This window comes from Somniosus microcephalus, chromosome 9 (genome assembly GCF_052327205.1).
Source record: "Somniosus microcephalus isolate GS21.2 chromosome 9, FLI_Smic_1.0, whole genome shotgun sequence".
Lineage (NCBI taxonomy): Eukaryota > Metazoa > Chordata > Chondrichthyes > Squaliformes > Somniosidae > Somniosus > Somniosus microcephalus.
The window spans coordinates 61056002-61079966 of record NC_140995.1 but is presented as its reverse complement, the minus strand read 5'-3'; the positions used below and the strand labels follow the sequence as shown (position 1 = coordinate 61079966).

Here is a 23965-nt window from a genome sequence, read left to right as displayed (position 1 = left end):
CAAGCTCTCTTAGGTGGATGTATAAGATCCCACGGCACTATTTTGGGAATAAGCCTCTGTAAACGCTTTAGGACGTTTCTCTATATTGAAGGTGCTATATAAATGCAAGTGTTGTGGTTGATTTTACATCGAAGAAAAGACACCTTCTGAGTAACTATTCACCTCACCACCAATACATGACAATAGGGGCTCCATAACTTACCACCAGCGACTGTTTTTCCAAGAATATGTTGAAAAAAACTGCAAGAAATTTTTAGATTTTGCCATTTTTTGCTTTCAGTCAGACCATCTCACATATTGTGTAAGTCTAGTTACCCTGTTGTATTATCTTATATCTTTTTTCTTCTGTATATTCTATACGAGCAGCTCATCTGCTGCTGAACTCCTCATCCATGCTTTTGTTACCTCCAGACTCGACTATTCCATTGCTCTCCCGGCCGGCATCCCAACTTGCACCCTTGTGTTCAGTCAAAACTCTGCTGCCCATGTCCTAACTCGCACCAAATCCCGTTCACCCATCACCCCTGTGCTCGCTGACCTACATTGGCTCCCGGTCCAGCAACACCTCAATTTTAAAACTCTCAACCTTGTTTTCAAATCCCTCCATGGCATCGCCCCTCCCTATCACTGTAACCTGCTCCAAACCCTCCGAGATCTCTGCGCTCCTCCAATTCTGACCTCTTACTCCACCATTGGCGGCCGTGCCTTCAGGTCCGAGGCTCTAAGCTCTGGACTTCCTCCCTAAACCTCTCCGTCTCTCTACCTCCCTTTCCTCCTTTAAGACGCTCCTTAAACCCTACCTCTTTGACCAAGCATCTGTCCGAATATCTTATGTGGTACGGTGTCAAATTTTGTCTGATTATACTCCTGTGAAGAGCCTTGGGATGTTTTGCTACGTTAAAAGTGCTATATAAATGCAAGTTGTTGCTGTTGTTATTACTTCACCTGTATATAAATCTGCCAAGTATATTTAGCCTGTATCCATTTGTCTGACAGGGTGTTACTTCCCACATGCTCTCCAGGAAATTTACTATGATTCACGGTTCACTGTTACACCTGGGCAGGATACAGTATACAATAAATCACAGTTCAGTTCTGAAGGGATGCAGCCAAGTTATAAAAACTACAGACCAACTTTGAACATGAGAAAGGTGTTGTGAAAATGCGCAAAATACAACACGTTCTTCACCCACCTCACTATCACTCTCTAAAAGTTTATCACATAATACACTAAGAAAAAAATCACAAACCTGCCCATAATCCTGGCTTCTTCAAAGCAGCAGCACACACCCTACAAGGCCGCTAACCATCGAACACCCTGCCCCTGCCAGACCACTGGGTAGAATTTGCAGAATATCAGTGGCCACCAGGATTACAATTCCCAGCAGCCACCATAAAACCATTCCCCCCGCTCCCAAGCATGAGTGCAGCAGATAGTCCATTTTCAGGAGAAGGAAAGAGAGAGAAAATGGGAAGAGAGCGCAGGTAATTTTAACCTGGCCCATTCGGCAGAAAGCTGGCGGGATCAGATCGCTGCCAGTTTTACGCCCGACTTACTTTACTTTCCATTGACTTTCCATTTTCTATCATCATATCACAGGTGACACTCAAGTGGTAATTAGAAGCAGTTTGCTTCAAACTTCAGCTATTTTTTGGAACAAGGAAAGACAGTCTCTCACTCGCTGTCTCTCAGCTTAATGCACTTTCAGAAGTTTACAGAATACAAAAAAAACTACAAGCAGGTGCATAATCAATACTTTTTTTCACCGACATACACACTGTTTAAAAACAGGATCACTATTTTTATTTAAAAACAAAGTTTAACTGAATAAATTGAAATTTGTCCTCTAGCCATTCTTCAAATAATTTTGAAAAATAACTAAGCAGAAACTTTATAAGCTGAAGAAAAAAATTATATCAGTATTTCAGCTACTTAATGCTACTGATGTATCCTGGGAAACTGGGTACACGTGCTCAGATGGCACAATCTGAATTCAGCTCTGTGCAAAAATATCAAATCCAAGCCCAGGCTTCTGGAAAAGGCTGAGCTTTCAAACAAATACTTAATAAAAATAAAAGATCATTCACTGGATAAATTTAATCATGTTATTGTGAAAAGTGTTATTTCTAAATGCTGTTTAAATCCTTATTTGAGACATTAGAAATTTCAGTTACTGAGTAATTTCGTGAAGCAGATTTGAATGATTTCTGGGGGAAAAGATAATACAACACCACACGTTGGCCAGATGACACGGTGACGGGCAGTTTCCATTGCAGATGCGGATTTAGGAATTTACAATGGAAACGTTAACACAAAAGTGTGACAAAAAAAACGTAACAGGTAGTAAGGTTTTGTAGGTAAGCGTAAGCTTTTTAATAAGATATAGATGGGCGTTCCACCACATCTATATGGCAATAACACAAAAGAAAATACATATTGGCGAGTTATTTTAATTTACAAAACCGTACGACAAAGACACCCTAACGTGACATAAATCGTACCTCCACCCATGGCACCTTCCTCGCGACATTCACTCGTCCAGCCTGCCGCATTCATTCTTGAGCTATTAATTGACTCCAGTAAGGATATGAATTCTATAAAGTTTGACTCGTTTGGGATTTGCCCTTCTTTAGCCTCTAGGTCTGACTTTGAAGTGGTTAACGTTCTTCCCTGATCGCTGGTGCTCCCTCTGGATGTCCTGCTCAAGACTACATCTGCTCCGCCGTCCGCACTAAGGACCCTGATGTGTGTTTGCAGGGAGCAATCGGCCACAGCCTGCTGCTCGCGCTGCCTCTGGTTTTCTATAAGGCAATGCACAACTTTCAAGAAGGAGTCTGACACAGCTCTCGGGTTGGTTGGTCGGTGTAGATTTTGGCAGTTGTGGTACGTGTGATCTGGGGAAGAGCAGGACTGTGAATTAGTACTGGAAGAGGTGTCTATTGAAAGATTATGATGAGACTGCAGACTCGAAGTGCTGCTCAGACTTGTATGGTCGCTCGTGTCCTCATCTTCACTTTTATTGTCCTTAGGGACTGCTGTAGTAGCCCAGTACTCACTGCCAGCACAAAGAGTGGAGTCAGCACCAACATTTACTTGTTTCCTTGATTTCCGCTTATCATACTGGTGAGTAGACAGAGCCTGTTTAAGGAAACTGGAAGACTTTGGTCTGACAGCAAGATCTGTTTTTGTTACGGACTTATCAGCTCCTGGTATCTGTATCCCTTTACTCACATTAACGCACAAAAATGACGAGGATATTAAGTTAGCATTATTAATAGTGTCGATGCTCCTTCTCCCAGCTTCAGGCAGCTCCAGTGCAATAACTGGAATGTCTAATAAATCTGGATCTTGCATATTTGGCAAACTCGGTGTCCCATTAGGATCTTGAACTGAATTATTTTGATTAGTCCTAGGCTCCAAACTCCAAACCGAATGTGTGCTGGAATCTTTATCAAGGTAGAGTTCTACTTCCTTGTGTTCTGCAGGTGTCACCAAAGCAGAGATGTTAGTTGGAACCCCTTCACGATCAGGTTCATTCAGATCATCCTCTTCTGCTCTTGGATCTGTCATTCTGATTATTGCAGGGTTGGTACCTGGTTCACTTGGGGGCTGCTGCTCCCCACATTCAGCGTGACTAGCAATATTCCCAGGGCTTTCCCTACTGTGGTTGGAACATTTCCCGCAGGATGTATTTTCACCAGCAACAATATTCATGTTGCACAATGGTCCTGGCTCAGCGTTACCTGCATTAGTCACTAACACATTGCATTCAGTCTCTGACACATTAGGACACTGATGGTCCCGGTTTAATTTAGCACTGAACTGTTCTTCAGACGCCTGTCGCTCTGGAGAACTGAATGTATCCCCTGTCTCAGTTGCAGATGCCTCGGAATCAGCTGGGTCTGCGCTCACCGACACAGCACAAATCCGAGGTGAAACATGGTGCTTCGTGTTTTCAGAACCATCTAACCGTCCCGTCGCACCAAGCGGACGAACAGCTGACTGACACGGCAGAGCAGATGGGGAAAGGAATGAAGGCGGTTCTTCTAAGGTGTCTAATTCACGCCGTTCTTGTCTGTTGGGTTCTGCGCTTTGAGAAACCGACTGACGGAAACAAACTGGAGAATCATAGGGCATCAGGGGTGCTGCATTGTTCAGGACAAGATCTGCAATCAACACAATTTATATTTTACCACAACAGATTGCAATGATTTTAAATCCAAGCCATGGGGCTGGTTGTAGCGATCTAGCAAAATAAAATGTATACCTCCTTTTTTTAAATTAAAGAACACTGACGTGTAATAATCCAATTTCAAATATTGTACGTATTCCCATATTCCTTAGAAACTATTATGATGAAGAGATGACAATCTTACATTTATAAATAAAGTTCACATTGGAAAGCAGTTTAAGATAAGTCTGGCACAAAAAGAATTGAATTTTTATTGGGATGGGTGATAGGATGTATTGGGGATAAGACAAGAACAAGCAGATTTCAAAGAGATGGGCTACTGCATACTGGGTCAATCATGCCTGTTTTGCTTCCCCTCTTAAAGCTCTATCACATTGGTCATCAGCGGAGACAGGAAGGGGTAGAGTTGAGAGTATTTACCTTCTCTTTCTCTCCCTAACATTAACAGAGCTCTGTATGTTGGTTCAAGTGGGAGGACATTACTTTCCTGAGCTGCAATGAGTCGTCTGAAGTCTTTCTCTGGAATATGCAAGATCATCAGTATTAATAATGCATTAAGAGTATTATATTCAACAGTTACTCCTCTCCAAACAAATGACATCAAAATAAAATTTTGATTTGAAGTACAGTACATTGTATTTTTGTTCCAGTTCCCTACAGATATATCTTGCACACTAGTAACATTAAACATTGTGGGCGGCACGGTGGCATAGTGGTTAGCACTGTTGCCTCACAGCGCCAGGGACCCGGGTTCGAATCCGGCCTCGGGTGACTGTCTGTGTGGAGTTTGCACATTCTCCCCGTGTTTGCGTGGGTTTCCTCCGGGTGCTCCAGTTTCCTCCCACAGTCCAAAGATGTGCAGGTTAGGTTGATTGGCTATGATAAATTGACCCTTAGTGTTAGGGGGATTAAATACGTGGGGTTACGGGGATAGGGTGGGATATGTGTCGGTGCAGGCTCGATGGGCCGAAATGGCCTCTATCTGCACTGTGGGGTTTCTGTGATTCTGTGATCCCAATTGTCGATACGGTATTTGTTCAATATAACTCCGATATCTAGTCACATTGCCTTGACACCACGGGATCAATGTTATTTGTGTAATCTCCCCTTCAACCAAGCCTGGAGCTATAGGTTTTTCCACAGGATTTTTGGTAAAACCTCATGGTCTTTGTGTGTCAGAAAGGACACATTTTGTTTTTTTTTATTCAATCTCTGGATGTTGGCATCACTGGCAAGGCCAGCTTTTATTGCCCATCCCTAGTTGCCCTTGAGAAGGTGGTGCTAAGCCGCCTTCTTGAACTGCTGCAGTCCATGTGGTGAAGGTACTCCCACAGTGCTGTTAGGTAGGGAGTTCCAGAATTTTGACCCAGCAACGATTAAGGAACGGCGATATACTTCTAAGTCAGGATGGTGTGTGACTTGGAGGGGAACTTGGAGGTGGTGGTGTTCCCATGCGCCTGCTGCCTTTGTCCTTCTAGGTGGTAGAGGTCGCGGGTTTGGTGTAGCGTCACAATCACCAACAGGTCCTCCTCCAATCTCTTTCACCATATACATCTCCTTCCTCCCTCAACCAGCTTTCTTCTCTCACCTCCTGAAATAAATTATCCCCCATCTCCACGATCAGCGCCCTTTCCGACAACTTCTCATTCATACCAATATCCAGGCCTACACTGATCTGCTCAGCACCTTACCTCTACTTTTGATCCTCACCACTCCCAACCAGAACACAAAATGAGAACCTTCTTTACCCAGTGAGTGGTGAGAATGTGGATCTCACTACCACAGGGAGTGGTTGAGGCGGATAGCATAGATGTATTTAAGGGGAAGCTTGGTAAGTACACAAGGGAGAGAGGAATAGAGAGATATGTTAATCGGGTGAGATGAAGTAGGGTGGGAGGAGGCTCATGTGGAGCATAAACGCCGGCATAGGCCAGTTGGTCCGAATGGCCTGTTTCTGTCCTATAAATACTTTGTAAAATCCAGGATGAGTCAAAACCTCCTTCAGCTCAAAGTCAGCAAGTCTAAAGCCATAGTGCTCGGTCCCCATCAGTAGTTAACGTCCCTCTGGTTCCAGCTCTAGTCTCCCTTATGGACTGCTCATGCTGTGCACAGGTGCACCATTTTGCCATCTTGTTCAATCCTCAGCTGTTGCTTCCAACTTCACATCCAGTCTGTTGCCAAGACTGCCTCATCCACCTCTGGAGCACTGACTTCTTACACCCCTGCCTCATCCATGGTCTTGAGGATGGATTCCTTGAATGCTCTCCTGGTCAGCTTCCCCACCTTCACAACTGGGTTGTCTCCTGCAGAAATTCCCATCCATCCACCCATCACACCATCCGTTCTAACTCCACCGGCTCCCCAAATCCCACTGGAGCCATTTCAAAATCCTAGATTTAAAATGCCTCCCCAGCTTTGCTCCGTGCGCTTTAGTAAATCGAGCCAAACAGCCTTCCGTTCCTCTGCTTACGCTTGTTCCCTGCCCTTTTTAGCCACTGTTGGCAGCCAATTCTTCAGCCCTTTGGACTCCTCTTCCAAAACCACTTTGCCTTGAGCTACCTCAGCACTCGCCTTCAATGCACTCACACACTTTATGATGAGAAGTGTTGCTCACGAGGAGCTCCTGGCACCTGCTGTATGCCTGGGGCGGATTCAAACTGCCCTCGTCAGTTATCTAATGTGGAGTGGGGGGGGGGGGGGGCAAGAGATAAGTGGGGATCTCTTAGGCGTCAAGTGGCTCCAAGAGGATTGAATCAGAGTAATGTTCCGAAGCAGACTCCATAACCCACACTAAGTTTAGCAGGTCTGTGGAATTCTAGAGCACCTGGGGCAAGACACAGGAGGGAAGCTATCTCACACTTTCAGGACAGGAGGGAAGAGGGGGATAAAAAAACAGTAGAAGGGAATGTTCAAATACCTTTGAGTGCTTCTGCATCTTTAGGATTTGTTGGTAGATCCTATTGGGAAGAAGCAAAGACTTCAGTACAACATTGGGAACAATTTTTTTTTAAAAACAACTTTCATAGTGTAGTTGAAACACCTGCCAATGTTTATTAAAAAAAAACAAATCTTGGAATTACAATACTGCTGATCCCTTGGATGAGAGGGTTGGCCTTTGAGGAGAGATTGAGTAGATTGGGCCAAGACTCTCTAGAGTTTAGAAGAATAAGAGGTGATCTCATGGAAACATGTATGATTCTGTGGGGGATTGACAGGGTAGATGCTGAGAGGTTGTTTCCCCTGGCTGGAGAGTCTAGAACTAGGGGGCACAGTCTCAGGAAAAGGGGTCAGCCATTTAAGACTGAGATGAGGAGGAATTTCTTCACTCAGAGGGTTGTGAATCTTTGGAATTCTTTACCCCAAAGGGCTGTGGATGCTGAAGCGTTGAGTGTATTCAAGGCTGAGATAGATAAGATTTTTGGACTCTCGGGGAATCAAGGGATATGGGGATCGGACGGGAAAGTGGAGTTGAGGTCGAAGATTAGCCATGATCTTATTGAATGGCGGCTCGAAGGACCGTATGGCCTACTCCTACTCCTAATTCTTATGTTCAATCCACAGTACTGGGTTGGGTGTGACATCGTCCAATCTTTTTTAAACCAGTCTGAGAAGATTGCTCCTGTTTGAGTTGTACACAAATCTTCTCCAAACTCAATCTTAAAACCACCATCAGATCAATGAAGATCATGCTAAACTGAAGAGGTATTTGTACTATTCACTTCACCATCATCCGTCTACTTAAATTAAAAAATCAACTCCTATTAAAATTAACATGCTAGCGTTTGATTCTACTTGTTTATTTAGACATATTCACATTCAATAAATGAGTTTTGGAGGAGTTACAGAGCCTAACCCGAGGAGTGAGTGTAATTGGAGATACTATTATGAATCCATTGCTTTCAATTATTGCCATTTCAGCTATGTAAACTGATTTAACTGCCTGCACGTCAAATCCTTTCAGCTAGTTTCTCGGACGGCATCATAAGCAATCACTGTTCAAACAAAAAATTGATTTTTTTAAGAATAGAAATATAGACAAAAGCAAGCCAGAGTATCTTACAAGGGTGGTGCTGGCTTAATTCCTCTAACTTGACAGCAACTTTCAACAGCAGTTTTTTCAAAAGTTGATTGACAAAGCATTAGCCACTTTGAATGGCAATCTCCATACATTTACCAATCTGTAGGCAGGTAGGGTTACAGTTATGGAACTCTTAATTGTTCACAAAAGGGTCCCTACATCATCATTCTGAATTAGAATTAAGTGCGAACATTCATAAACAACATTGTCAGAACAATTATTTTTAGCCAAAGCATTTTACATGTTCTTCCACTCGCTCTCTCATACACATACACACATACAAATACACACATATACACGCACAGTCCCCATGGCTCTGTGTACGCTCCTTCTAGGTGACCAATGAGAGTGCCATTGAGTGACCAAGAGCTGATTTGTGAATGAGAAATCAATGGATTTTTTGACCGAGCCCCGTGCACGCTCTGCTCTATTTCATTAATGCAGTAACTTTGATGAGACAGGCAGGCTCAGGACTAAAGCCCACAATTGTCTGACTGGCGAGGGTGCGAGCTGCCAGTTATGCTTCAATGGACACTGCAAATTAAAATAGATATTGGGATATGATCTTCACCTGCCACTCGGCTCCTTCAATTCTTCAAACAGAGCGCGGAACATATCACAGCAGATAGTGAGCCATTATTCCACATTGGAAATTGCCCTCTCAATGATTTTTAAATAAACAGAACATTTTTGAAAGATCTATACATATTTTACCAATTGAGAAATTAATGAGGGAAAATCTACACCTGGTATTATTTTCTCTCCGAATTTTAACTTACTTTTCCCTCCTAATTTCTCCAGAATTCCCTACTGGATTTATTAGTGGCTATCTTATATTTATGGCCCCTAGTTCTGGTCTCTCCTGGAAACATCTTCTCTACGTCTACCCTATCAAACCCCTTCATACCATGGGCAGGCTCAATACCATTTCTGTCAGTTTCAGACCCATGCACTAGTTCCTGGCTGTGCAATGCTCTCCGTATTACCTTCTCAATAACCAGACGTTAACGGGTATTTGTTAAAGGAGCACATCATAAAGACAGCTACTTTTAAGTTTTTAAAAGAAAAACTTTCAGGGAAGCCCTGAGTGAGTGCACGCCTACAGACGATTATCTTGTGATGGATGACTTTATTTTATAATTAGAATTTGTGCAATTAAAACGACAACTTGCATTTGTATAGCGCTTTTAACATAGTACAGTAAACTCTTTCATATCCGGCACCTACGGGACTGGGATGGCGCCGGTTGATTAAAAATTCCGGACAACGAAGAGGTATACCTACCAAGGTACGAGAGCCCCGTTACATAGCCACAGGTGCAGGAACCCCGGTTACATGGCCACAAGTGCTGGAGCCCCGGTTACACGGCCACAGATACAGGAGCCCCTGTTACACGGCCACAGATACAGAAGCCGCGGTTACATAGCCACAGGTGCAGGAACCCCGGTTACATGGCCACAAGTGCTGGAGCCCCGGTTACACAGCCACAGGTACTGGAGCCCCTGTTACACGGCCACAAGTGCTGGAGCCCCGGTTACATGGCCACAGGTACAGGAGCCCCTGTTACACGGCCACAGGTACAGGAGCCCCTGTTACACGGCCACAGGTACAGGAGCCCCTGTTACACGGCCACAGGTGCAGGAGCCGCGATTACACGGCCACAGATACAGGGGACCCGGTTACACGGCCACAGGTACAGGAGCCCCTGTTACACAGCCACAGGTACAGGAGCCCCTGTTACACAGCCACAGGTACAGGAGCCCCTGTTACACAGCCACAGGTACTGGAGCCGCGATTACACGGCCACAGATCCAGGAGTCCCTGTTACACAGCCACAGGTACTGGAGCCCCTGTTACACAGCCACAGGTACAGGAGCCCCTGTTACACAGCCACAGGTACAGGAGCCCCTGTTACACGGCCACAGGTACAGGATCCCCTGCTACACAGCCACAGGTACAGGAGCCCCGGTTACACGGCCACAGGTACAGGAGCCCCTGTTACACAGCCACAGGAACAGGGGACCCGGTTACAAGGCCACAGGTACAGGGGACCCGGTTACACAACCAGAGGTGCAGGAGCCATGGTTACACGGCAAAAGGTACAAGAACCCCAGTTACACAGCCACAAATATACAGTAAAACTTATCTTTGGGTTCCTGAACCTACTGCTGAATTTTGCAGGTTATTAGCGAATTCCAGATAATTAGGTGCCGTTTAAATGAGAGTTTACTGTAAAACGTCCCAAGGTGCTCCGCAGGAGCAGTATCCCGAGCTATATAAGGAGATATTAGGATAGGTGGCCAAAAGCTTGGTCAAAGAGGTAGGTTTTAAGGAGTGTCTTAAAGGAGGAGAAAAAGGTAAAGAGGCGGAGAATTTTAGGGAGGGAATTTCAGAGTTTAGGGCCTAGGTAGCTGAAAGCAAGACCGGCAATGGTGGAGTGATTAAATTAGGGGACGTGCAAAAGGCTAGAATTGGAGGAGCGCAGAGATCTCGGATAGTTATAGGGCTGGAGGAGATTACAGAGATAGGGAGGGGCGAGGTCATAGAGGGATTTGAAAACAAGGATGAGAATTTTAAAATCCAACCATTGCCGGACTGGGAGCCAATGTAGGTCAGCGAGCACAGGGGTGATGGGTGAACGGGACTAGGTGCGAGTTAGGATACGGACAGCAGAGTTTGGATGAAGTCAAGTTTATGAGGGTGGAAGATGGGAGGCCAGCCAGTGGATGAGAATTTTAAAATCGAGGCGTTGCCAGACCTGGAGCCAATGAGGGCAGTCAGGGCCTCGGCTTAACATCTCATCTGAAAGACGGCACGCCCGACAGTGCTGCACTCCCTCAGTACTGCACTGGGAGTCAGCCTGGATTATGTGCTCAAATCTCTGGAGTGGGAGTTGTAGCCACCATCTTCTGACTCAGAGGCGAGAGTGCTACCCACTGAGCCACGGCTGACACCAACGACAGCGCATCTGTGTTAAACATGGCTGGTCGGCATATACGCAGACAGCAAATATTGCATGAAAATGTGTCAGCATAAAAATCGCCACAATCACTGCTGTTACATCGGGCAAAATCATTCATTCTACAAACTGTGCTGGGTCATCAAGGTACTTACGGAGTCGTCACTGACCCCAGGATCCAGCATGGACTGCCAGGAACTGTGGTGGGCTGGTGGTGTTGAACTACCCCTGCTGAACTCGGTCAATTGAATATCCTGCACACGATTCCTGCGACTTCAACGAGATACATTCAATCAGAAAAAGCAAGCCACAAAAACAGCCACACATCAAAACATTTACCAGTAAGACTTGTGACAACATAAGCTAGGGCTTCGGCAGGATTTTGCAGTTACAATACGTCTCATCAACCCATCACAACCTAGGAAAGACGCAAGTGCTGAATTACATTGACATAATTGGTTACACCAATGTTATTCATATTAACGATTTGTTATGATCTGGAAGGCACTGCCTGAAAGGGCAGTGGAAGCAGATTCAAATAATAGCTCTCAAAAGGCAATTGGATAAATACTTGAAAAGGAAAATTTTGCAGGGCTAAGAGGAAAGAGCAGGGGAGTGGGACGAATTGGATAGCTCTTTCAAAGAGCCAGTACAGGCCTCCTTCTGGGCTGTAAGATTTCATGAACACTGTGCACTGAAGACACCATAATGAAGCTGAATATTTTTCTGCATAAAGTATGTGTATGTAAAGTAACTTGTACTCTTTCAGATTTGAACTGCTCCATCCCTAAAGGATGTTCACAGAATATATTAATGAACCAAGCTACAGCGAGGATAGATTTCTTATGTAAATTGATAATTCTACACTTATCTCTCTTTGAAATCATCAATTTACTTTGAAAATAGCTGCCCATATATCCTAATCAGAGATGCTACTGGTGAGCTACTGCTTCAATTTCAGGAGTACTGCAGGGTTTGAAAATGATGCAGGGAGACATTGATGGCTTTGTCCCTACATTGTGCACAGTACTTTGTTACTTGGATTGCATACAGCCTACAGCACAAAAACAGGCCATTCAGCCCAACTGGTCCATGCCGGTGTTTATGCGCCACACAAGCCTCCTCCCACCCCTCTTCATCTCATCCATCAACATATCCTTCTATTCATCTGTTTATCCAGCTTCCTCTTAAATGCATCTGTACTATTCACCTCAACTACTCCCCATGGTTGCGAGTTCCACATTCTCATCACTCTCTGGGTAAAGAAGTTTCTCCTGAATTCCTTATTGGATTTATTAGTATAAAAGCAAAATACTGCGGATGCTGGAAATACTCAGCAGGTCAGGCAGCATCTGTGGAGAGAGAAACAGAGTTAATGTTTCAGGTCGATAACCCTTCGTCAGAACTGGAAAAAACTGGAGATGGAACAGGTTTTTAAGCAAGTGCAGGGACTTTCTCCCTCCCCCCTTTCCCCACCCTTGCACTTGCTTAAAAACCTGTTCCATCTCCAGTTTTTTCCAGTTCTGACGAAGGGTTATCGACCTGAAACATTAACTCTGTTTCTCTCTCCACAGGTGCTGCCTGACCTGCTGAGTATTTCCAGCATTTTCTGGATTTATTAGTGACTGCCTTATATTTATGGCCCCTAGTTCTGGTCTCCCCCACAAGTGGAAACATCTTCTCTATGTCTGCCTATCAAACATAAGAACATAAGAACATAGGAAATAGGAGCAGGAGTAGGCCAATCGGCCCCTCGAGCCTGCTCCGCCATTCAATAAGATCATGGCTGATCTGATCCTAACCACCAATCCACTATCACAGAACCATCTCCTGAATTTAACAGAATTAGACACACGAAATAGGAGCAGGATCAGGCTACACGGCCCCTGGGCCCGCTCCGCTACCCACAGGGCCATGACCGATCCGAACCTAGACTCATGTCCAAATTCCTGCCCGCTCCCCGTAACCCTTAATTCCCTTTACTTCTAGGAAACTGTCTATTTCTGTTTTAAATTTATGTAATGATGTAGCTTCTACAGCTTTTTGGGGCAGCATATTCCATGGACCTACCACCCTCTGAGTGAAGTAGTTCCTCCTCATCTCAGTTTTGAAAGAGCAGCCCCTTATTCTAAGACTATGCCCCCTAGTTCTAGTTTCACCCATCATCGGGAACATCTTCCCCGCATCCACCCGATCCAACCCCTTCACAATCTTATATGTTTCAATAAGATCGCCTCTCATTCTTCTGAACTCCAATGAGTAGAGTCCCAATCTACTCAACCTCTCCTCATATGTCCATCCCCTCATCCCCGGGATTAACCGAGTGAACCTTCTTTGTACTGACTCGAGAGCAAGTATGTCCTTTCTTAAGTATGGACACCAAAACTGTACGCAGTATTCCAGGTGCGGTCTCACCAATACCTTGTACAACTGAAGCAATACCTCCCTATTTTTATATTCTATCCCCGTAGCAATGAAAGCCAACATTCCATTGGCCTTCTTAATCACTTGCTGCACCTGCATACTAACCTTTTGAGTTTCGTGCACCAGGACCCCCAGATCCCTTTGTACTTCAGTACTTTCCAGTTTCTTGCCATTAAGATAATAACTTGCTCTACGATTTTTCCTGCCAAAGTGCATAACCTCACACTTTCCAGTATTGTATTCCATCTGCCAAATCTCTGCCCACTTACTTAGCCTGTCGATGTCCCCTTGCAGGTTTTTTATGTCCTCCTCACTCACTACTTTCCCTCCCATCTTAGTATCATCTGCAAACTTTGATATGTTACACTCGGTCCCCTCCTCCAAATCGTTAATATAGATTGTAAAGAGTTGGGGACCCAGCACTGACCCCTGCGGAACATCACTAGTTACTGATTGCCAGTCTGAGAATGAACCATTTATCCCAACTCTCTGCCTTCTGTTAGATAGCCAATCCTCTATCCATGCCAGAATATTACCCCCAATCCCGTGATTTTTTATCTTAAGCAATAATCTTTTGTGAGGCACCTTGTCAAATGCCTTTTGGAAGTCTAAATACACTACGTCCACTGGTTGCCCTTTATCCACCCTATACGTTACTTCCTCAAAGAACTCCAGCAAATTTGTCAAACATGACTTCCCCTTCATAAAACCATGCTGACTTTGTCCTATTAAATTATGATTATCCAAATGTCCTGTTACTGTCTCCTTAATAATGGACTCCAAAATTTTACCTACCACAGATGTTAGGCTAACCGGTCTATAGTTTCCAGCCTTCTGTCTACTGCCCTTTTTAAATAAGGGTGTTACATTAGCAGTTTTCCAGTCTGCCGGGACCTTTGCCGAGTCCAGGGAGTTTTGGAAAATTATTACCAATGCATCCACAATCCCTACCGCCACTTCCCTCAAGACCCTAGGATGTAAGCCATCAGGTCCAGGTGATTTATCCGCCTTGAGTCCCATTATTTTACCGAGTACCACTTCCTTAGTGATTTTGATCGTGTTTAGCTCCTCCCCCCCTTTAGCCCCCTGTTTGTCCAGTGTTGGGATATTCTTAGTGTCTTCTACTGTAAAGACTGATGTAAAATATTCATTCAGTGTTTTTGCCATCTCCATATTTCCCACCATTAATTTCCCGGTCTCATCCTCTAAGGGACCAACATTTACTTCAGCCACCCTTTTTCTTTTTATATAACTATAAAAACTCTTACTATCTGTTTTTATATTTTTTGCTAATTTACTTTCATAATCTATCTTCCCTTTCTTAATCAATCTTTTTGTTATTTTTTGCTGTCTTTTAAAGTTTTCCCAATCCTCTATCCTCCCACTAGATTTGGCTACCTTATATGCCCTTGTTTTTAGTCGAATACTATCCTTGATTTCTTTACTTAGCCACGGATGGCTGTCTTTTCTTTTACACCCTTTTCTTCTCAGTGGAATATATATTTTTTGGAAGTTGTAAAATAACTCCTTAAATGTACACCACTGATCATGTATCGTCTTACCCTTTAATCTATTTTCCCAATCCACTCTACTCAATTCCACTCTCATACCTTCATAGTCTCCTTTATTCAAGCTTAGCATGCTTGTTTGAGATCCAACCTTCTCACCCTCTAATTGAATATGGAATTCAACCATGTTATGGTCACTCATTCCAAGGGGATCCTTTACTAGGACATTTTTAATTAATCCTGTCTCGTTACACAGGACCAGATCTAAGGTTGCTTGCCCCCTGGTCGGTTCAGTTACATACTGCTCAAGAAACCCTTTCATAATTTTAAAGGTCACCCCTCAGGCTTCTCTTTTCTAGAGAAAACAGCCCCAGTCTGTTCAGTCTTTCCTTATACTGTAGTTATAATCTCTCAGTTCTGGTATCATCCTTGTATATCTTTTTTGCACCTTCTCCACTGTTTCTATATCCTTTTTATATGGAGACCAGAATTGTACACAATACTCCAAATGTGGTCTAACCAAGGTTCGACACAAGTTTAACATAACTTCTCTGCTTTTCAATTCTATTTTTCTAGAAATGAACCCCAGTGCTTTGTTTACATTCTTATGGCCTTATTAACCTGCATCGCTACTTTGAGTGATTTGCGTATCTGTACCCCAGATCCCTTTGCTACTCTACCCATTTAGACTCTCATTAAATATCTGATAAGACTGCCTTCTATTAACCAGTCATTTGCAAATGATATTTTACCCTATGGGGGGTAATGATTCTGCTATGCCAACTGCTGGCACACTCCCAGCCCATGATTCTGCATCCACTAACTCAGTGGACAGAAAATCTTGGAATAGGATTGTGCGGTTTCCCGATTTTGCGCTCCCGGTGTGCACCAGTAGCCGACCCAGTGGAAATTTTACCTCCCTGTATTTCTCTCTCTCTCTGCCCTGCAACAGTGATTGAACTTGACGTAAGGCAGTTGTTTTTTTACCCATTCATTTAATCTTTTATTATGACATTTCCCATAAAGCCAATGAATTCCAAGCAGGAGTGCCGGTAAGAGTTTATCAATGATACAGAAATCTATGTTGGGAAAAAAAGAGGGATCCTGGAGTAATCACTGTAGGCTTACTATTCTGTATATCACCAAATCCCAGTTATCTCTAGTGTAAAATGAGCAAAATGAGTTAATAAGAACATAAGAAATTGGAGCAGGAGTAGGCCATACGGCCCCTCGAGCCAGCTCTGCCATTCAATAGGATCATAACTGATCTTCGACCTCAACTCCACTTTCATGCCGGATCTCCATATCCCTTGATTCCCCTAGAGTCCAAAAATCTTATCTATCTCAGCCTTGAATATACTTAACGACTGAGCTTCCACAGCTCTTTGGGGTAGAGAATTCCAAAGATTCACAACCCTCTGAGTGAAGAAATTTCTCCTCATCGCAGTCTCAAATGGCCGACCCCTTATCCTGAGACTATGCCCCCTAGTTCTAGACACTCCAGCCTGGGGAAACAATCTCTCAGCATCTACCCTGTCAATCCCCCTCAGAATCTTATGTCTCAAATGCGAGATATAAACAAAGTAATTTAAATTATACTTTAATTAATTAAGACAAAATAAGGCCTTTTATTCTGTGAGCAGTCCCCTGGTGAAAGGTGTGCCCCGTGATGTGGATTTATTGCAGTAGGATATCAATGGCAGTTGGGGAGTTCACTGTGGATTTAGCTGGGCTGTCTGATGTGTACAGTTTGCACTAGCTGAAAACAGTGGGTGACATGTTCATTTTTAAAAATTATATAACAGTAATTATCAATAAATAGCTGTAGCAAAGATTACATAACTGACAAAGTGTTGGTGCGAGAGGGAGGAGAGTTTAAAAGGCTGTCATGATTGGGTCTGCATGTGAATACAGTGCATGACTCCAGGAGTCATAAAGTGCCAGTATCCACCACAAATAAAAAATCAATATTCCATCCACATGCATTGAAGAAATAATTTAAACAGTCACCATGTACTTAGAAGTGAATTGTTCTCCCAGGGCACTGCTCCTGAATCTATGAGTGGAGCTCTTGCCACTACCTATTGCTGCTAAGCGATGCTTAGTGCATTGTTCTCAGAAGCGAGCCCTTTCTCTCTCCCAGCATACTCTCCTCTGTCTCAAAGTCTTCTCCTTTTATGAAGTCATTGCCAGACACACTCACTCTCACCTCTTCTGATGTTGTTTTACTGAAAAGTTCTTCCTCTACGGCTCCACAGCTGTGTTACGACTTGATTTGCTGTAAACCTGTATTTTTTTCTCTCCTTTGCTTGCTGGCCTGCTCTGCTTTCTGTTTGTTTTTCTCAAGGACACACTTCAAAAAATAATTAAATTAAATTGGGGATTCAGTGACGCACTCTGAACTTTAGATAAAATCTGTGAACTGATTTTAATTAAATATTTTTCCCCAGTGAACAACCTGACAGAATCAAACATGGCTACAGTGTGGGGCGGGTTTTCACTTTTGCCAGTGGCCGCCCATTATACATTCTGTCTGATTTTCCTTTCTACTTAAGGCAATGGGAAGGAAATTCGGGCTGGGTTTATAACGGGTGGCCAATCCGCATGGATTGTGTGATCAGATTTGCCCGTGCTAACCGCCTGACACTGTTTGCATGGCCAGCACAGACCAGTCAGCAACAGAAAGAGATGCTAGAGTCATGTATCTGTAGGGAGTCATAAATATAAGATAATCACTAATAAATCCACCAAGAAATTCAGGAGAAACTTCTTTAAAGGTTTCTTTATGGCTTCTCCTCTCCCCCTACCCCCATCACATCCCAATTCTCTCCTCGCCTCTCCTCCTGGGTCTAGTTCCACCTGCACCCTCACTCAATCAGCCATTAAACATATGTGAGCTTAACAGTGACCCGCCATTGGGCTATTCATCCATAGAGGCATCACAGCAGAGCCCCTTCCTGCCATCAACCGACGTGCACTCATAGCTAGAGTCACTCAATTACCTACATTACACCAGTGACTGCACTTCAAAAGTACTTAATTGGCTGTGGAGCGCCTTGGGACGTCCTGAGGTCGTGAAAGGTGTTTCATAAATGCAAGTTCTTACTTTCAGACAACCAACAGACTCATGAGCCCTGGCCAATGGTGCTGGCCAGTTGGAGCCCCTAGTCACTCCGCAGCTGAGATCAGCTGTCAGCACAGACTGGAGACCAAACCCAAGGCTTTACGGGTCTATCATGTTTTTGGTCATACATTGTTACCTCTCACTGTAATAGATCTTCCTTTGAGTGATGACCTTGCTCAAATGGATCTCCACAATCACCATCACTACCAATCTGAGTAACAGACGGTTCACAACTGGCTTGAGAAGGACACCAATGAAAGGAGGGACCGCACTTCAAGGGAATTCCCTCAGCCCAGTCACTGAAGCTTGCCTTTATCTTGGATGACTGACTGATCACATTTTTCATAATTTAAAAAAAACCACATGGACACATTTAGAAAATAGGAACAGGAGACGACCATTCAGCCCCTTGAGCCTGTTCCACCATTCAATTAGATCATGGCTGTTTTGTACCTCAACTCCATTTCCCTGCCTTTGCTCCATATCCCTTGATACTCATATCCAACAAAAGTCTACTGATCTCAGTCTGGAAATTTTAATTGACCCCTAGCATCCACAGCCTTTCGGGGAGATAGGGTAGTGAGAAACTTTTTCCCCTGGCGGGGAGTCAAGAACAAGGGGACATAATCTTAAAATTAGAGCCAGGCCATTCAGGAGTGATGTCAGGAAGCACTTCTTCACACAAAGGGTAGTGGAAATCTGGAACTCTCTTCCCAAGATGCTGTTGAGGCTGGGGGTCAATTGAAATATTCAAAACTGAGATTGATAAATTTTTGTTGGGTAAGGGTATTGAGGGATATGGAACCAAGGCGAATAGATGGAGTTAAGATACAGATTAGCCATGATTTAACTGAATGGCAGAATAGGCTCGAGGGGCTGAATGGCCTCCTCCTGTTCCTAAGTTCCTCTGTTCAATTCCCAGTCTCTGCTGAGTTAGGTGATCCAAAACAGGATAATGGTTGGGCATCAACTGATATTGGTGCCCACACGGAGCGAAAAAGAGAAAATCAGCCAGGGTTGCCGAATGCTGATCATTACCCTTGTCCCTCTCCATAAATAACTGGCTGGCGCTCAACGCCCTAGGGTCACTCATTAAGAAAGACCTCTTGGAGCAAAGTACCAGAAACTGGCACCGATGGAGTCCGACGTTAGTCAGCCAGCAGTTTCAGGGGAGGAGCGCTGAAATCGGAAAAAACAAAAGCCTCATGCCCACCCCCCTCCCGAAGAAAGACAGATTTATATTTCTATAGCACCTTTCACGATCTCAGGACGTCCCAAAGCGTTTTACAGCCAATGAAGTACTTTTTGAAGTGTATTCACTGTTGTAATGTAGGAAACATGGCAGCCAATTTGCACACAGCAAGCTCCCAGAAACAGCAATGTGATAATGACCAGATCATCTGTTTCAGTGATGTTGATTGCAGGCTAAATATTAGCTGCGACACTGGAGAGAACTTCCCTGTTCTTCTTCCAATAGTGCCATGGGATCTTTTACTTTCACCCGAGAGGGCAGACGGTTTATTATCTCATCCAAAAGACGGCACCTCCGACAGTGCAGCACTCCCTCAGTACTGCACTAGAGCGTCAGCCTGGATTATGGGCTCAAATCTCTGGAGTGGGACTTGAACCCACGACCTTCTGACTCAGGCGAGAGAGCGACCAACTGAGCCATGGCTGACACTACAAACAAAATGAATGAAGGTTCCTGATCTGGACAGTATACAGGAACAATTCTTTACAATTGGTTAAGGAATACTACGTATTTGTGCTCTCTTACCCAGGACTAACGGAAGGCATTGGTTCTGGTTCATTATCGTCCATTGCTCCAGATCCGGCCCTATCCCTTGTGGAAGCTGCAGTCTGAGCATTTTGACATATTATTTCTCCTTCTTCAAACATAACGTGCAGCCGATAATTAATCGTCTTTATCACAGTAAAAAGGAGAGCTACCATACTACAGTAAATCCCAAGTGCGATTTTGCTGGGAGATGCAGCCTGCAAACAGATCAGAAAAACGGATTTTAAGAGATTAGTTGTAACTTAAAAGTTCATTGATACATAAAACGCGTTCTTCTCATGGGGTTGAAAACCTGCAAATTAAACTGAGGAAGGGGTCTCACACTCGATACGTTTACTCTGTGTCTCCCTCCACAGGGGCTGCCCGACCTGCTGAGTGTTTCCAGCATTTTCTGTTTTTGTTTCCGATTTCCAGCATCCGCAGTATTTTGCTTATTGAGCTTTAACTCGTCTCTCCACAACAATACCTTGCTCTCATCACTTTGTCTTCAGTCCAGATATCCAAAACTTTACTAGGCCTCCCCCATGAAAATCTGACCATGTTGATGTCAATATTACAAGGGAGGGGGGAAATATATATTAAGCCAGGGCTCCCCTTGCAAAAGTTGTACAGCGCCTTGGTCAGGCCCCATCTGGAGTACTGCATTCAGTTCTGGGCACCGCACCTCAGGATGGCTATATTGGTCTTTGAGGGGGTGCAGCAGAATCATACCAAGACTTATAAAGGGTTACACTATGAGGACAGGTTGCATAAACTTGGCTTGTATTTCCCTGAGTTTAAAATTGAGGGGTTATCTAATCGAGGTGCTTAAAATGATAAAGGGATTCGATAGGGTTGATACAGGGAAGCTATTTCCTCTGGTGGGGGGAATCCGGACTTAAAATTAGAGCCAGGCTGTTCAGGAGTGAAATTAGGAACCACTTTTCACGCAAAGGATACTGGAAATCTGGAATTCTCTCTCTCAAAAAGCTGTGGATGCTGGGGGTCAATTAAAATGTCAGGACTGAGGTCAATAGATTTTTGTTGGGTAAGGGTATCAAGGGATACGGAGCAAAGGCAGGTAAATGGAGTTGTGGTACAGATCAGCTGTGATCTAATAGAATGGCAGAACAGGCTCAAGGTGCTGAAGGGCCTGCTCCTGTTCCTAATGTTCCTATGCAGTGACAGCTGCCACAAGCGCTTGTGTGAGGACACTGGTTAAGGAGGTATAACCCTCACTGGTCGAACAGCCCACTGTAACATGAATCGCTCCTTGGCTGAAGTATTACTGACACGATATGGAGCTAAACTGCAGCACAAGTCATTACCCTCAGAATAGGGGGAAAGGAGGACATTTGAGAAGGAAATTAAACCAGTGAAATTGGTGACAGGAAATTACACCAGTGAAATTGGTGGCAGGAAATTATACCAGTGAATCTGGTGGCAGGAAATTACACCGGTGAAACTGGTGGCAGGAAATTACACCAGTGAAACTGGTGGCAGGAAATTACACCAGTGAAATTGATGGCAGGAAAGTACACCAGTGAAACTGGTGGCAGGAAATTACACCAGTGAAATTGGTGGCAGGAAAACACTTTTTGTTGGTGTTACCCCCTCCATTTGAATCATTGGCTTATGTTATATTAAAAGAAGCATGTGTGCACACAAATGGAAAATGTGCTTTCAGTTTTTTCTCCCTTGTGGTATCGCAGAACAGCTCGTTTAATCATTTAGCTCCCGGGGGAAGGGCAGCAGCGTGTGAATACTCTCCTAGATCTGTATTTCATACTGCTCTTCCTTCAGGGTGGATATTTATACACTAAAACAGTTCTTACCTGATCACATTTATTACATAGATTTTACAACACAGAAACAGGCCATTCGGACAAACAGGTCCATGCCGGTGTTTATGCTCCACACGAGACGCTTTCCACCATACTTCAACTAATCCTATCAGCATATCCTTCCTTTCTCCCTCATGTGTTTATCGAGCTTCCCCTTAAATGCATCTATGCTATTCGCCTCAACTACTCCCTGTGGTAGCCAGTTACACATTCTCACCACTTTCTGGGTAAAGAAGTTTTCCTGAATTCCCCATTGGATTTATTAGTGACTATCTTATATTTATGGCCCCTAGTTTTGGTCTCCCCCACAAGTGGAAACATCTTCTCTACATCTACCCTATCAAACTTTCATAATTTTAAACACTTCTATCAGGTCATCTCGCAGTCTTCTCTTTTCTAGGGAAAAGAGCCCCTCCCTGTTCCGTCTTTCCTGAAAGGTATAACTTCTCCGTTCTGGTATTAGAGGGGAAAACAATGCATTTCGCACAAGGATATTCAAGCTTCTTGCAATCTATTTATTCTGTAAATCTGTCTGAGTGGTGTTAACTTGGACACAAATACAGAGAAGTTACGCACGGAAACAGGCCATTCGGCCCAACCAGTCCGTGTTGGTATTTATCCTCCATATGAGAAAACTGTCCTAATCACATTTAACCGCCCTGTTCCCATATCCCTGCATCCCTTTTTCTTTTATCCACCTATCCATCCAATCTAATCTTGAATCGTCAATGATTTAATGTGTGAATCTATTTCTATCTCAAATTTTGCAGTACACAATATACTAACATCAGTACAGATGTTGTACATGTCCTTGCAGATAGGAAGCAAAGAGTTGGAATAAACGGGTCTTTTTCCGAGTGGCAGGCAGTGACTAGTGGGGTACCGCAGGGATCGGTGCTAGGACCCCAGCTATTCACAATGTATATTAATGATCTAGACGAGGGAACTAGATGTAATATCTCCAAGTTTGTAGGCGGCACAAAGCTGGGTGGGCGTGTGTGCTGTGAGGATGATGATTTGGACAGGTTGGGTGATTGGGCAGATGCATGGCAGATGCAGTATAATGTGGATAAATGCGAGGTTATCCACTCTGGTGGCAAAAACAGGAAGACAGATTATTATCTGAATGGCAATAGATTGGGAAAAGGGGAAGTGCAACGAGACCTGGGTGTCCTTGTGCATCAGTCGCTGAAGGTAAGCATGCAGGTGCAGCAGGCGGTTAAGAAGGCAAATGGTATGTTGGCCTTCATAGCGAGAGGATTCGAGTACAGGAGCAAGGATGTCTTGCTGCAGTTATACAGAGCCTTGGTGAGACCACACCTTGAGTATTGTGTGCAGTTTTGGTCACCTTATCTGAGGAAGGATGTTCTTGCCATGGAGGGAGTGCAGCGAAGATTCACCAGACTGATACCTGGGATGGCAGGAATGACGTATGAAGAGAGATTGGGTCGATTAGGCTTATATTCGCTAGAGTTTAGAAGAATGAGAGGGGATATCATTGAAACTTATAAAATTCTAACAGGACTAGACAGACTAGATGCAGGAAGGATGTTCCCGATGACGGGGGAGTCCAGAACCAGGGGTCACAGTCTAAGGATAAGGGGTAAGCCATTTAGGACTGAGATGAGGAGGAATTTCTTCACCCAGAGAGTGGTGAACCTGTGGAATTCTCTACCACAGGAGGCAGTTGAGGCCAACTTATTAAATATATTCAAGAAGGAGTTAGATATATTTCTTAAGACTAAAGGGATCAAGTGATATGGGGAGAAAGCAGGGACAGGGTACTGAATTTGGATGATCAGCCATGATCTCGTTGAATGGCGGAACAGGTTCAAGGGACAGATGGCCTACTCCTGCTCCTATCTTCTATGTTTCTATGTAATAGTACTCCAAGGACAGTAGTTTTCTCAGTGGGTGCAATGTTCCATTTTTATTTCTGCGCATGCAAATCTATTTTCCCGTGTGTGCAAGTGCAAATGTTGCTCACAGCTTCACACTATGTTTTTTCCATGATACACAACTTTACCCATATTCCTTCTGAGTCTGTGATAAGCCACG

The 23965-nt window shown here is 44.1% G+C and overlaps 1 protein-coding gene across 1 annotated transcript in view; it reads right to left on the bottom strand.

The window, feature by feature from the left end:
- pcnx2 (pecanex 2) overlaps positions 1-23965 on the bottom strand; it is a 946160-nt gene that overhangs the window by 908899 nt on the left and 13296 nt on the right. The window contains exons 2-5 of the mRNA XM_085996657.1: positions 20064-20281; positions 11386-11503; positions 7111-7150; positions 4614-4712 (exon numbers count right to left, since the gene is read on the bottom strand). Coding sequence (XP_085852783.1) covers positions 4614-4712; positions 7111-7150; positions 11386-11503; positions 20064-20281 — 475 coding nt within the window. The remainder of the gene's footprint in view (positions 1-4613; positions 4713-7110; positions 7151-11385; positions 11504-20063; positions 20282-23965) is intronic.